General features: G+C 44.0%; 1 protein-coding gene across 5 annotated transcripts in view; it reads left to right on the forward strand.

Annotated features, from left to right (window-relative positions):
- The first annotated feature begins 9,510 nt into the window (after positions 1-9,510).
- The window catches only part of celsr2 (cadherin, EGF LAG seven-pass G-type receptor 2), a 325,531-nt gene continuing 320,632 nt past the window's right edge, over positions 9,511-14,409 (forward strand). For all 5 annotated transcript variants that reach the window (XM_078242273.1, XM_078242276.1, XM_078242272.1 and 2 more), the window contains exon 1: positions 9,511-13,206. In XM_078242273.1, the coding sequence (XP_078098399.1) occupies positions 9,624-13,206 (3,583 nt within the window). In that variant the 5' untranslated portion in view covers positions 9,511-9,623. The remainder of the gene's footprint in view (positions 13,207-14,409) is intronic.

Raw genomic sequence — 14,409 nt, forward strand, 5'->3', positions numbered from 1 at the left:
TTATCAATGGATATGTTGTCAATAAGACACGACACAAAAAGAACTCCAAAACTGTACGTATCGAAACTTTATTTTGCAAGGTAGCTGTCAATGTTGCGAAAAGAGTATTCTATGATGTAACATAGACTTTTCTGTTGATTCTCTGTCCCTATGTGGATTTGCTTTACTGCAAAAATAATCATGTCACTAAGAAGGAAAATACCAACTCTTCTCCATAGGGGGCAGTGAAGTTTGAAGAATTAAATTCCATTTCAAACCAGTGGAAATGTAATCCTGCGTACAATCACACACGGTTTGACAGCCCGACAATGGAATGTGTATTTTTCCTTATTCATTTCTATGATAGTAAATGTCACTTAAAAGCAAGTTTCATTTTCCAATTGCAGTGCACCCCTGTTCTCCCAAATAACTTTGTGTCAGTTTGTCCTGCATTCTGCATTATCCATTAATAGGCTAGTCACAATAGAGAGGTTCCAGGAGATGTGAATTATGTTCTTAGAAGATGAGAGCATGTTTGTGTGTCAAATTACACAGGCTATTAAGCTTCATTTCTTTTTCCCAGGGAGGTGCCTCTACAGCTTGCTTTGTCTTGAAAGTCTTTTGAGACTGTGCTTCTGAAAGTGATCCAGCCACATGGGTCAACTTTGTAGGTGACAATAACACCTTGATGACATTCTATTTAAAGGAGATAGAATCATAGAATTCCTACAGAGCAGAAGGAGGCCATTCAGCCCATCAAGTCTGCACCAACATCTTAATCAGGCCCATCCTGCGCCCTATCCCCGTAACCCCACGCATTTTACCCTGCTGGTCCCCTAATCTACACACTAAGGGACAATTTAGCACAGCCAATCCACCTAACATGCACATCTTTGGATTGTGGGAGGACAGACACGGGGAGAATGCGCAAACTCCACACAGACACTGTAAATTCTTAGAATTAATATACAAACTGCTGGAAATACACTGCAGCTTCAAAAGCATGTACGAAAGAAAGATGTAGACCCTTTGTAAGAACAAACTTTTCAGCATTTTCAGCAATGGTGTGCGCATGTTTTAAGAACTGACAGTGACAAAAACAGATGCTGGGAAACAGCATGTGTGTAGAGAGAAAACATAAGAACATAAAAAAAAGTGGGAGCTGGAATACGCATCTTGCCCCGTCCAATCTTCCTGTCATTCAGTAAGATCATGGCTGACCTCCTACTGCCACTCCACCTTCTTGCACCAGCTCCAACCCTTAATGTCATAGAAGGATCTGGTACCTAAACGGTTAACATGCTGCCCCCACAGTGATGTGAGAAGGCACATGACCTAGCTAGAGATGAGTAACAATGTGTAAGGACCTAGTATGAAGTCCTCTCCATACCTATTGTAAACATGTACCTAGTTAAGTATTGTTAATAAAGACTTTCTTGTAACTTATACAAGGCTGCTTCATGGTGTCAGAGCAGTACCCCGTCAAACGTGGTGACAACAGAATATATCATGGTAACAGCGGTGGAAACTTTCACTTAATTCCCTTAATACACATAATGGCTTCTGTCTTAAATATGTTCATTGCTTGGGAATCCACAGCTCTCTGGGGTGGAGCATTCCACAGATCCACCAAAGTAAGGTAGGTTAATGTTTCAGGTCAATGATGATGGCATGTGTGTCTGCCGATCAGTACTGTTTCCAGTACTTTCTAATGCTGGTTCAGGCTTCCAGTATTCCTTCCCCAGCGTACAAATGGTTGTTTTACGAATCCTAGAATCAGCACGCATTAAATGGTGAACGTCCAGCAAAAGGTTGTTTCCTCTTTCTCTCTCTCTCTTTTTGGAAAAAAATACTTCATAGCAGCCAGGAATGGGGATAAATAAAGACTCTCATGTCTAGCTCTCCTTGTAAAGGCCTCAAGGATATGGGACAAATGCAGGAAAAAAAGATTAGCGTGCCTTTCATGGTAGTTATTGTCAGTGGAGACTCAATGGGCTGAAGGGCCTTTTCTGCGCTGTTATTTTGGGGACAAAGAATCTCTGATTTATTCCTGCATTCTCCCCGCATCTGCATGGGTTTCCTCCCACAATCCACGGATCACATATTCTGGAACATACATTGTTTTGTATTAATGGTGCCTCTAGTGTAGTTGGGGATGGGGGAAAGTATATTCTGGTGCACACCCAAGGGTGGTACGAGAATCTTTGGCTGATCAGCCTTTCTTATACCTGTGTCAATATCGTGTGTTCTCTTTGGCTGAATTAACAATGGCAGTAGCTACTTTGAAAATATAGCTCTGTCTCTGTTATCCTGTAAGTGAAGGAGTGCAGCGAATGCCATATAAACATGACTTTACCCTGGTATCTCCCATTCTCCAAAATATCCTTTCATCATTTATATGGTAGGAAGCACCGGCAACAACGAATAATCTGAGCCAACTATGTTGGTATTTTCCTGTCTTTTTCTATATGTATACATGTAAAAATGCTTAAGCTGTACTGTACCAGTTTTTGAGACTTTGTTGCCTTATTTGTAAAAATGGGAAAAATCTTCAATAAATTATATTTTTAAAAAAGAATTTTGTCATTTGTATTAAATATTGGATGACAAGATCAATTTTGCGGAAGAGTGTTTAGTTCTTAAAATAAAACTTATAATGGGAGTACTTCATCATAAATGTGCTTCCAATGCCAAAAGTGGTTAAAACTAATCTGGAATGGCTTAATGTCATGGACAATTTTACAGTTGTTACTTTTTATTGTCCATGATCAATTATATGCAGATGTGTGTATTTTCTTACCGTCTGAGGCAATGTAAATAACTCAACAGCAAGCTTTTGTATTTTAAAAATGAAGACAGTTAGTTCATTTCTCACACACTTGTTCTGGAGGTTAACAAAAATATGTCATCTCACTCGCATTATCATGCACAAAAATTAGATACAGTTGGAGTTAATGCAGTCATTATAAAATGTAGAAATTAATTCAGTCTCTATTTTGCTGCCGGACTGATGTTTCATGGTTGAGTTGTTACTTCACCTGAAGGGAAGGTCTTGAAAGTGCAGAGATTGTTCAGTAGATGTGAGTGTTCCTCTACTTGATCTGCCTGGAATATTGTTATTACAAGTAAGCTTAAAGATTGAACAGGTTGGAGGAGGGAAGATCCTTGTTTCTCTTTTAAGATATTGTAAGTAGCTACTTGGCTGCATAACTGACTTCAGTATTCAATGGCTTTTCTTGCAGGACCCCTCTCTCTCCCTGATGGATTTCTGCCTGTATCTCTGAAGATGTCTAAAAAGCAGCTTGAATTTCCTGCTACATCTTTAGCAGAGGTCTAAGGTGGCTACAATATCATGTGACCACACATCAGTGTCACACCATGGTCACAGATAAGGGATTGTGGTCATTTAATAAATAGGTCGAACCCTTCTCCAACCTGTGTTTTTAAAGTGTTCAAAGCCTTTGGATTTGACGAAGAAAATTTGTATTTTTATAAAGAAGCTGTTGATGGGGTTTTGTTTATTTGGCCAAAACCACAGGGAATCAATAACAAATAAGATATCTTTCTCTTCTTCGAGAGACAAAGTAGCTGAGTCCACAACTGTCTGGTAAGTCTGAGGAGCCATCTTTGGTTCCAGATTGATTTACTTTAAAAAAATGTTTACAAAGATTTATAACAGTCATGCATATGTGTCATGACACTTGGCTTTTGTTTCTGAGGTTGTAGATTCAGTTCCATGTAATATAGGATGATGTTTCAGTATAGCGCTGAGGGAAGGCTGCAATATCAAACATGTCACCTCTTGAATGAGACATTAAATTGAGAGAACGCGCGATGGTATTCGAAGAGGAATGGAGGAATTCTCTTAGTGTCCTGGTCTTCATTTATCAATTCATGATTAATGAAGACATTGTGTCACTTTGCTGTGTGCAAATTGGTTTGTGTTTCTCTTGTCTACAACATTGTCTACAAAATGCATTTCATTGGTTAAAAGTTCTTTGAGACAACTGGTTGTCCTAACTGACAAGGATGGAAGATTTTTCTTTCTCTACACTCATTTAGATTTCTTATAGATTGAAATTAATGAGCTCTTCATCCTGTTTGGGGAGTTCTGAAGACATGACACGTACTGAAGAATATGTTTCAAATGCTGTCACTTAGAGTTTGCACTGGAATGGTTACAGACTTGAAAAATTGAAGAGCATGAATTATTCAGAAATGTGTCCTGCACTGTGAAAGTTCACTCACTGAACCTGCTAAATATAGAGCATTGTAGAGTATTTCCTAACTACACAATTATTAACTTGCTTTATCAGAATCATGAAGCATCATATATATATTCCATTTGCTTTCCTCTTTTCCTTACTGGTGCTGGACAACACAATGCACTTGTTGCACTGAAAGTCTTGATTAATGAAAAGTATAAATAGCAATAGGTTATAATAGGCTATTGTCAGAGCCAAGCTTGACCTTGTCTCTTACGGTGGCGCAGTGGTTAGCACTGCTGCCTCACAGGCTCCAGGAACCCGGGTTTGATTCCCAGCTTAGGTCACCATCTGTGTGGAGTCTGCACATTCTCCCCATGTCTGCATAGGTTTCCTCGGGTGCTCTGATTTCCTCCCACAGCCCTATAGCTGTGCGGGTTAGCTGCATCGGCTAAATTCTCCCAGAATGTACTCGAACATGCGCCGGAGTGTGGCAGCTGGAGGATTTTCACAGTAACTTCATTGCACTGTCAATGTAAGCCTACTTGTGACACTAATAAATAAAATAACTCAGACAGCTAACACGCAGGAGTGGAGTCTTTGGCTGATTTATCCCCCCTTTGCCCCGGACTAGTGAATTAGTCTAACTACACCAAATCCAGCACCACAACTGAATTGGAGTTCTCATTCCATGTGGATCAACTGCATACATATTTACCAATTCTCCCAAGGGCCTTAAAAGAAATGTTCAAACTCTTTTCAGTTTATTTCACCATTAACCCCCGCCCCAAATTTCTTCACTTCTCTCTTGACAATTCTGGTTAGAATAGGATTTCATGGGTTCCAAAAATTCTCCGGTCATCCGTTCTCAGCTATAAGTAGTCTCACAAAACCAGCTTAAAATCCAACAGGTTTATTTGAAATCACAAGCTTTTGGAGCTGCTCCTTCATCAGGTGAGTCTGCAGAATTGCTTCCTATTGAGGTTCCTCATTGTAAAATAACAGAACTTATTATTTATCTTCACCCATTCATGCAGCCGTATGGTGTCGCTATTTTCATTTATGTGACCGGCCAATTTGTGACTGCATGAGCAAGGAAGCGAACCGTCCCAAGTAATACAGTTTTCACTGAATATATCACACGTTACAGCGATAATTACAAATGGGAGGAACATTGTCAATCCTGATTTGAGAGAGAGAAAATGTATGAAACTCTACACCCTTTGCTAACTGTCATCATTGGCTGTTCAAGCCATTATTGTGGATGGACACCAGACCGACATCATTTTGGGCGATAAATGTTTATACTCTTGTTCCCAGTTCCAATCAAACAGAGATGGCAAATAGAACCTCGGGCGGGGAAAGGGCACATCTGGCCATACACCTGGGTCCCCGGGCAGTTGTGTTGAGGGAAGGCTCACTGGATGATCGGGGGGTACATGGGAGGATGTGTAGGTATAAAGATGTCCAACAGATTTCCATTGTCTTCCATTTGATCGGGGAGGTGCACAGATTCGATTTACACTTCAATTTCCGCATGGAAGTGAACATTCAGGAGTCAGGGACAGGGGTTAAAACTACAATTGATTAAATCTGGAATGTCCAAAATCCCAGGAAAAAAGAGCCTGCTCATCCCAGTTACACGAGGAATGTGAAACAGTTCACTGCTGGTGCCCTTGTGTCATGCCCATTGAGGTAAACCCAGGCTGCGTTCTTGCTTATAGGGCGTGACAATTTAAGTGACCGAGTGGGACTGTGTGTTCATGTTTCTGTATTGATTGGTCACACAGCGGTAACTGAACACTGGGGAACTCCCAATTGTGCGTCCAAGACTTAAAACAATTATAACGTTTGGCTGTATTTAAAACATAACCCCCTCGACAGCAACACATAACTCGCCTGTGTTATGTGTTCAACAATATCAAAGTGCTTCTTGGCATTTTTTGTGTTAACATTAAATTGGTAATGTTGATTCCCGGGGCATTGCAATCAAAATAAAGCGTCAAATACCCAATACACGGGATGCAGTTCAGTCCCAGTTACACCTTTGAACAATTAATTACTGGCGGATTTGACCATCTTGCCACACAAACCTCAAATGAATTCATGATTCATCATTTGTTCCACCAAAAATCACATCCCCAAATGCTGCGAAATCGATTTTTTTATTATAACTGAGATTGAAGAGTTGGTTCTGAATAAGCAATGTCTGGCTCACAAACTCATACATGTCAGGCTCGCTGGGCAGGTAAATGAATGAAGTTCAATAGTTCACGGATCACTAAGAAAGCTCTCCACCCTTGCGGGTTCAGGCTATCGGCGATAATTGTGTACGTTAGTCCTAAAGGACTCCACCTTCAGTCTACGACAATCAACCGAGAGTCAGTTTAAAGTGGAGTGGGAAGCCTTTTCTGCTATCGGTCTTGCAGAAGTGTGAATAATTTGAAACTATTGTGGAATAGACATAGGGAGCCATGTAGATACACAAAGTCGACACTACAAGAGTTGATTCTGCATAATAAACATCACCAATGTAGCGTACATAAGCAGACCAAATGGATGTTTGGCAAAAAGTGTCCTCCCCTTAGGGATAACTGCTCTCATACTCAGCTGCTTTGTGGTGTCAAAGTGGCGCCTGTTTAACCGGACAGAATGTGGATAATCGGCATGTGAATAACAGGATTAACAAGCGGCGGTCACTTCGGGTACTGGAGCCAGATTGAAGCAACCTCCCCAACATTGGCACCGACTGCGCAGCTAGTTAAGCGGATGAGTGAGGTTTCATAATATGTATTGCACGGTTTTTATTGCAGTTGGGTAATCAAACAATGACACATTAAAATACACATTTTAAACTGCGAGATTGCAAATTAAAGTGGCTCCTTAAAATCAGCCACGAATATTTTATTTTCCATTGGTTCACTGGATGTGAGGTCGCAGGCAAGGCCAGCATTTATTACCCATCCCTAATTGCCCCTGGAGAAGGTGATGGTGAGCTATCTTCTTAAACTGCTGCAGTCCATGTGGTGTAGGTGCTATTAGGGAGTTCCGGGATTTTGACCAGCGACAGTGAAGGAACCGTGATTTATTTACAAATCAGGATGGTGTAATATGATAGAATCATACAATCCCGACAATGCAGAAGGGGGCCATTCGGCCCATCGATTCTGCACCAACCACAATCCCACACAGCCCACATCCCCGTAACCCCATGTATTTACCCTGCTAGTCCCCCTGACACTAAGGGCAATTTGGCACGCCAATCTACCTAACCCATACATCTTTTGGAGGAAACCGGAGCAACCGGAGGAAATCCACGCAGACACGGAAGAAAGTGCAAACTCCACACAGTCACCCAAAGGAGGAGTTTCTGCTGCCAATCCTTTTGGCCAAAAAACTAAATTAAACAAACGAAGGGACAAAGAGTTTCTGCTGCCAGGTCTTAGGTTCCAATGTAAAACGGGACAATATTTAAATATTTGGAAATTGTTTGAGGGGGTGGGGGCGGATGATGTTCTAGGTCAAGAGAGACGGCAGATAAAGAGTTGTGCCGCTGGATTATTTCCCAAAATCTGGAACCGAGATTCATCCATATCTCCACTATCATGCCCGGAGTCATTACTCTTATCAAATAGTCTTTCTCACAACTCTAACCAACTTCACAGAGCCGGATAGACTGCGATTTCACGCGGAATTGCTCGCTCTCTCGTCGGTGTCTGTTACAGGACAGCATCCAACACTTGTCACACACACATCCCCTGTTTGGTGGTTTTATAATGAGTGGCCTCGCTAGTTTTAGCTGGGCTCTCCCCATTTTCTTTTGAACCTGCTTTCCAGCCACATGTTTCCGGCAGATGGTGCTAAGCCTTTTTTTTCTGGTCGGTCTCTGGAAATCTCCTCCCCCCCCCCCTTAATCCATGGGAGACACAGCGAGGTCTGGTCACAAAACGTGGCCGGCCAATCTGTCACTGCCGATTGGAAACAAAGAAAATCAGAGCTCCAATAATGGCAATAAGAATACAGCCACGCTGCAACTAATCACAACGACATCGATTTGGAACCAATTCGGCAGAGCGCTTGTTGATTTTTTCCAAATAAACCCCCCGAAAATCATATTCCAATACACCTTTTAAATACGTCCCAAGTGTTCCGATTTAATAATAAGTGCAATGATAAAAGAACCACTTTTGTGTCTGACACTGTCTGAAGCTGTGAGTTCAGTGTCTTTAACAAGTATAGATTTCCGAGAAAGTTCCCGACAGGATATTTGTTAATATTTTCCTTTTTTAAAAACAAAAATTCTTACAATCCAACAGGTTACAAAACTTCTTTAAAAGAAAAGTTCGCTCCGACTGACGCAACAATCTAGAACAGATCTGGTTTAATATTAACACCAGGGTTGTGTGTGTAGAGAGAGGGGGACCGGTGTTTAGCTGATGAGTCCCTCTCTGTCTCTACTTTTATTGTCCAGGAATCAAAAGTGTTACCTCCTCCCGCGCGGCTCTGTAAATGCATTGACAGAGCAAAGCAAACCCAATCCCGCGTTCTGAATGACTTTTATCTAAAATTTGTGACTGTCACAAGTAGGCTTACATTAACATTGCAATGAAGTTTACTGTGAAAATGTTTACTGAATGACATTTTATTTATGAGCGTGACAGGTAGGCTTACATTAACACTGCAATAAAGTGAAAATGTTTACTGAATTACTTTTATTTTATTTAAGAGTGTCACAAGTAGGCTTACATTAACATTGCAATAAAGTTACTGTGAAAATGTTTTCTGAATGACCTATTTTATTTGGGTGTCATAAATAGGCTTGCATTAACACTGCAATAAAGTTACTATGAAAAAAAATTCTGAATTACTTTTATTTTAATTATGAGTGTCACAAGTAGGCTTACGTTAACACTGCAATGAAGTTACTGTGAAAATATTTTCTGAATGACTTGGTTTGTTTCCAAGTGGATCTCAGTCGGTTGATAGGCAGGGTGGTGGTGCTGTAGGAACACTTGTTAAGTTAAGCACACACCGCGGAGTTCCCAAAATAAAAGAACCTCGCCAGCAGACAAAAATAAGAAAATGTATATGAGTGTTGTCCTGGCGGGGATATTCCAGCGGATATTGGACAGCAGACCCGATTGCAGCGTATAGGAGCGACGTTGCCCTTTTAAAAGCTTTGTGTCCCTCTCTCTCCCCCCGGCTGAATTCGCCTTGTGCGAGCAGGTTTATGTTAATTGAGAGGGAGATTCAGAAGGAGCCATTTTGTGCGATTCCTTGGCAGCAGGAGGTGTTGGTTGTTGGGGGAATGGGGGTCAGACAGTCCCTGTGACAGTGGGGGCTCGGCTGTGGACACTTGCCCCCGGCAGGATGGAGAGGAGAGGCGGCTGAGAGAGAGAGAGAGAGACATAGAGAGAGGAGCAGCAGAGGAGGAGGTGGATGGAGCAGCGGTGGAGATGGGACAGGATGCACACTAGGATGGGAGTGAGTGCTGTGAAGTGGACGGTGCTAAGCTGCTTGCTGTTCAACACCCCGTTGCTGGAAAGTCTGAGCGTCCAACTCTGGGAGCATTCAGCCCCGGGGAGTTTAGTGGCGGATCTGTCTGCGGGCGATTCCTGTGTGATCCAGTGGATCTCCGCGCCCAGCTTCGCCAGGGGTTATCTGGACATTGACTGGGCGGCGGGGACGGTGCGCCTCTCCCGGCGCCTCCACTGCGGGCTCCTGCCTCACAACCCGTTCAGCCTGTGGCTGAGCCGCCGGTGCCGGGCAGGGGGGCGGCCGGACGCCGTGCTCCGCCGGCTGGAGGTCCGGCTGGGCGGCCGACGCTGTGGCAGCAAGCGGGCAGCGGGAGGGCACAGCAGCAGCGGTGCCCGGCTGGATGTCCTGTCCGGCGTGCCCGGGTCAAACTCCCCCTGCCTCCCGGCTGGCCAGCCTCTGCTATCCCTGGGGGAGCTGCTGGCCGCTACCCGGCCGGGCTGCCAACCCCAAAACTGTCAGCTGGCACCCTCCAGCCCCTTTGCCCTCTCCCGGGACGGGCATCTCTTTAGCCCTGGCAAGGTGTGCCCAGAGGGGACCCCTTCCATCTCAGTGCGGGTTTACTGCGGGGGTTGCCCCCTTTCCAACTCCCTTGGCACCTTGGCAGATTTTAGGATCCAATTCCAATGGAGTTTGGGGTCTGCCACAGAGGGTGACCCCTTGGCACCCAGTGGGGGTGGCATTAGAAGGCGGAAGAAGAGAAATGTGAACACTGGCCCCCAATTCCAACCCCCCATTTACCAAGTGTCGGTGGCAGAGAACCGGCCGCCTGGCACCCGGGTGATCCTGGTGAGAGCGGTGGACCCAGACCCAGGGGAGGCTGGCAGGGTGGAGTACTCCATGGATGCCCTGTTCGACAGCCGCTCCAACAGCCTGTTTGTCATTGAGCCCCACACCGGGGTGGTGAGCACGGCCGAGCCGCTGGACCGGGAGACCAAGGACACCCATGTGTTCAGGGTGACCGCCCTGGACGGCGGCCAGCCCAGGCGCTCGGCCATGGCCACCCTCACCGTCACCGTCAGCGACACCAACGATCACGACCCGCACTTCGAGCAGCAGGAGTACAAGGAGAGCGTGAGGGAGAACTTGGAGATCGGCTACGAGGTGCTGACGGTGAGGGCGACCGATGGAGATGCCCCCCAGAATGCCAACATCCTCTATCAGATCCTGAACGGCCAGGGGGAGAACGCGGTGTTCGAGATTGACCACCGGTCTGGCGTGCTGCGGACCAGGGGGCCGGTGGACAGGGAGAGTGTGGAGTCCTATCAGTTACTGGTGGAGGCTAATGATCAAGGGAGGAACCCTGGCCCGCGGAGCTCCACTGCCACGGTGCACATAACGGTGGAGGACGACAATGATAACACCCCCCAGTTCAGTGAGAAACGGTACGTGATCCAGGTTCTGGAAGACGTTGTCCCCAACACACAGATCCTGCAGGTCACCGCTTCTGATAGAGACAAGGGCAACAATGCCTTGGTCCACTACAGCATCATGAGTGGCAATACTCGTGGGCAGTTCTACATAGACGCCCAAAGTGGGAGCATTGACGTTGTGAGCCAGTTGGACTATGAGATGAACAAGGAGTACACCCTAAGGATCAGGGCACAGGATGGTGGCAGGCCCCCGCTGTCAAACATCACTGGCTTGGTGACAGTGCAAGTGGTCGATGTGAATGACAATGCACCCCTCTTTGTCAGCACCCCTTTCCAGTCAACCGTCCTGGAGAACGTGCCAATAGGTTACTCAATCATTCATGTCCAAGCCATAGATGCTGATTCGGGCAACAATTCCCGTTTGGAATACATGTTAATAGACACGCCTCCGGATTTCCCCTTCTCCATCAACAACAACACCGGCTGGATTGTGGTGGGCTCGGAATTGGACAGGGAGATGACAGATTTTTACAGTTTTGCTGTCGAGGCCCGGGATCAGGGGTCACCTCCAATGTCATCCTCGGCGAGTGTCAGCATCACTGTGCTGGATGTGAATGATAACAATCCGGAATTTAGCCAGAAATTGTATCAGATAAGACTGAATGAGGATGCAGCCGTTGGCTCCAGTGTGGTGACTGTATCTGCAATAGACAGGGATGTCAACAGTGTTGTTACATATCAGATTTCCAGTGGTAATACACGAAACCGCTTTTCAATAACCAGCCAAAGTGGAGGTGGCCTGATAACGCTGGCCTTACCACTGGATTACAAGCTGGAGAGACAGTACATACTAACTGTAACAGCCAGCGATGGGACACGGTTTGACACCGTCCAGGTCTTAATTAATGTTACAGATGCAAACACACACAGGCCAGTATTTCAGAGTTCCCATTATACAGTTAACATCAATGAAGACAAACCCGTTAGCACAACAGTGGTGATCATAAGTGCAACGGACGAAGATACTGGTGAAAATGCCAGAATTACTTACTTCATGGAAGATAGCATACCTCAGTTTAAAATTGAACCTGATTCGGGAGCAGTTACGACACTAATGGAGCTCGACTATGAAGATCAAGTATCGTACACTTTGGCAATTACCGCGAAAGACAACGGGATTCCTCAAAAGTCCGACACCACCTATCTCGAAATTCTAGTTAATGATGTAAATGACAATGCACCTCAGTTCCTCAGAGACCATTATCAAGGGTCGGTTTATGAAGATGTCCCCACATTTACAAGTGTCCTTCAGATATCTGCCACTGATCGTGATTCGGGACTGAATGGCAGAGTGTTTTACACTTTCCAAGGTGGGGATGATGGAGATGGGGACTTCATAATTGAAACCACATCAGGTATAGTTAGAACTTTACGCAGGCTCGATCGAGAGAACGTTCAGATTTACAATCTGAAGGCTTTTGCAGTGGATAAAGGTATTCCTGCAATGAGGACTCCAATAGAAGTCCAAGTTGCGGTCTTGGATGTTAATGACAACCCTCCAGTTTTTGAAAAGGACGAATTTGACATCTTTGTGGATGAAAACAGTCCAATAGGATTAGTGGTGGCCCGTATCACTGCCACTGACCCAGATGAAGGTACAAACGCACAAATCATGTATCAGATTGTGGAGGGGAATATTCCCGAAGTTTTCCAGCTGGATATCTTTTCCGGAGAGTTGACGGCACTGATGGATTTGGATTACGAGGCGAAATCAGAATATGTCATCGTGGTTCAAGCGACATCAGCGCCTCTCGTCAGCAGAGCAACAGTTCACATCCGTCTATTGGATAAAAATGACAATCTCCCTGTGTTGAAAAATTTTAAGATCATCTTCAATAACTACATCACTAATAAATCCAGCAGTTTTCCTACTGGGATAATTGGCAGAATTCCAGCTCATGACCCAGATATCTCCGATACTCTTCATTACAGCTTTGATCATGGGAATGAATTAAACCTGGTCATTCTCAATCAGACCACAGGGGAATTAAGTTTGAGTCATGCTTTGGACAATAACAGGCCACTTGAAGCAACCATGAGAGTTTCGGTGTCAGGTAAGGTGACTTGCAGTTTATCTTTGCTTAACCTGGGTCAGTCAGCACTATCACACCTATGTTTGCAAACTCCCATTTCAAACAATGAGTGAAAGAGTGTCGGAATACAAACATTTTGATCCTTTGTTATTTCTTGCATTCCTATTGTTTCAGTAGGATTAACAACAAGTAAAACCTGTAGAGTGGAGAAAGTGCTCTGAACTTAAAATGCAATTTCAATGTGTTTAGAAAAAAATGCACATGTATCACATTAGAAAGCTGAACAAAGTTTTCTCCTTTTGTTACGGCTATTTTGGGAACCATGCAGAATACAAAGGATGGTGTGGTACATGGCACCCTCATCTTAAACCATTATGTGAGATGCAAGACTTATCTGAATTTTAAGAAAGTAGTCCTTTTCCAACAAGTTTTATTTCCTCTCATATGTTTTTGCCTATAGTCTGCATTGTACAGTTCCATGATATTTTGTTGTTGTTGAAATCTGAGCCATTCTGATCAAACTGAAGCCTAGTTTTAACCAGTTATGGTGAGAAAGGCATACGATTATAAAGATATGTTTTTTTCACTATCGGTTCCATATTGTGCAGTAATCCTTGATTTTAAATGAAACCAAATGTTGGATTAGAGCTGGGTTAATGCTCCTTTCATAAAATGATCCCATTGCTGTTCATGCAAATTAATGGAATCTTGTCTGTAGGGATCAAATTATTAAAAGACTACTCTGGACAAGATCTTAGAGAGATCATTAAAATAGATTTTACTGATTTGTATTTTGTGACCAACACAAACACAATATTGTGATTAAGTACAGGATTTACATTTTTGAACTGTTGAAATCATTAAAATGATACATTACAGATTAGATATTAAAGCATAGATTCACTAATCTCTCTCTCTCTGTATAGAATGTGTGTGTCTATATTATGTACAATTAGAATGCAATAGAATCCCTACAGTACAGAAGGAGGCCATTCAGCCCATCAAGTCTGCACCAACCACAATCCTAGCTAGGCCCTATCCCCATAATCCCATGCATTTACCCTAGCTAGTCCTCCTGACACTAAGGAGCAATTTAGCACGGTCAATCCACCTAACCCGCACATCTTTGGACTGTGAGAGGAAACCGGAACATCCGGAGGAAACCCAAGCAGACATGGGAAGAATGTGCAAACTCCACACAGACAGTGACCCAAGTTGGGAATC

The sequence above is a fragment of the Mustelus asterias genome, chromosome 25 (assembly GCF_964213995.1).
Source record: "Mustelus asterias chromosome 25, sMusAst1.hap1.1, whole genome shotgun sequence".
In the NCBI taxonomy this organism is placed as follows: Eukaryota; Metazoa; Chordata; class Chondrichthyes; order Carcharhiniformes; family Triakidae; genus Mustelus; species Mustelus asterias.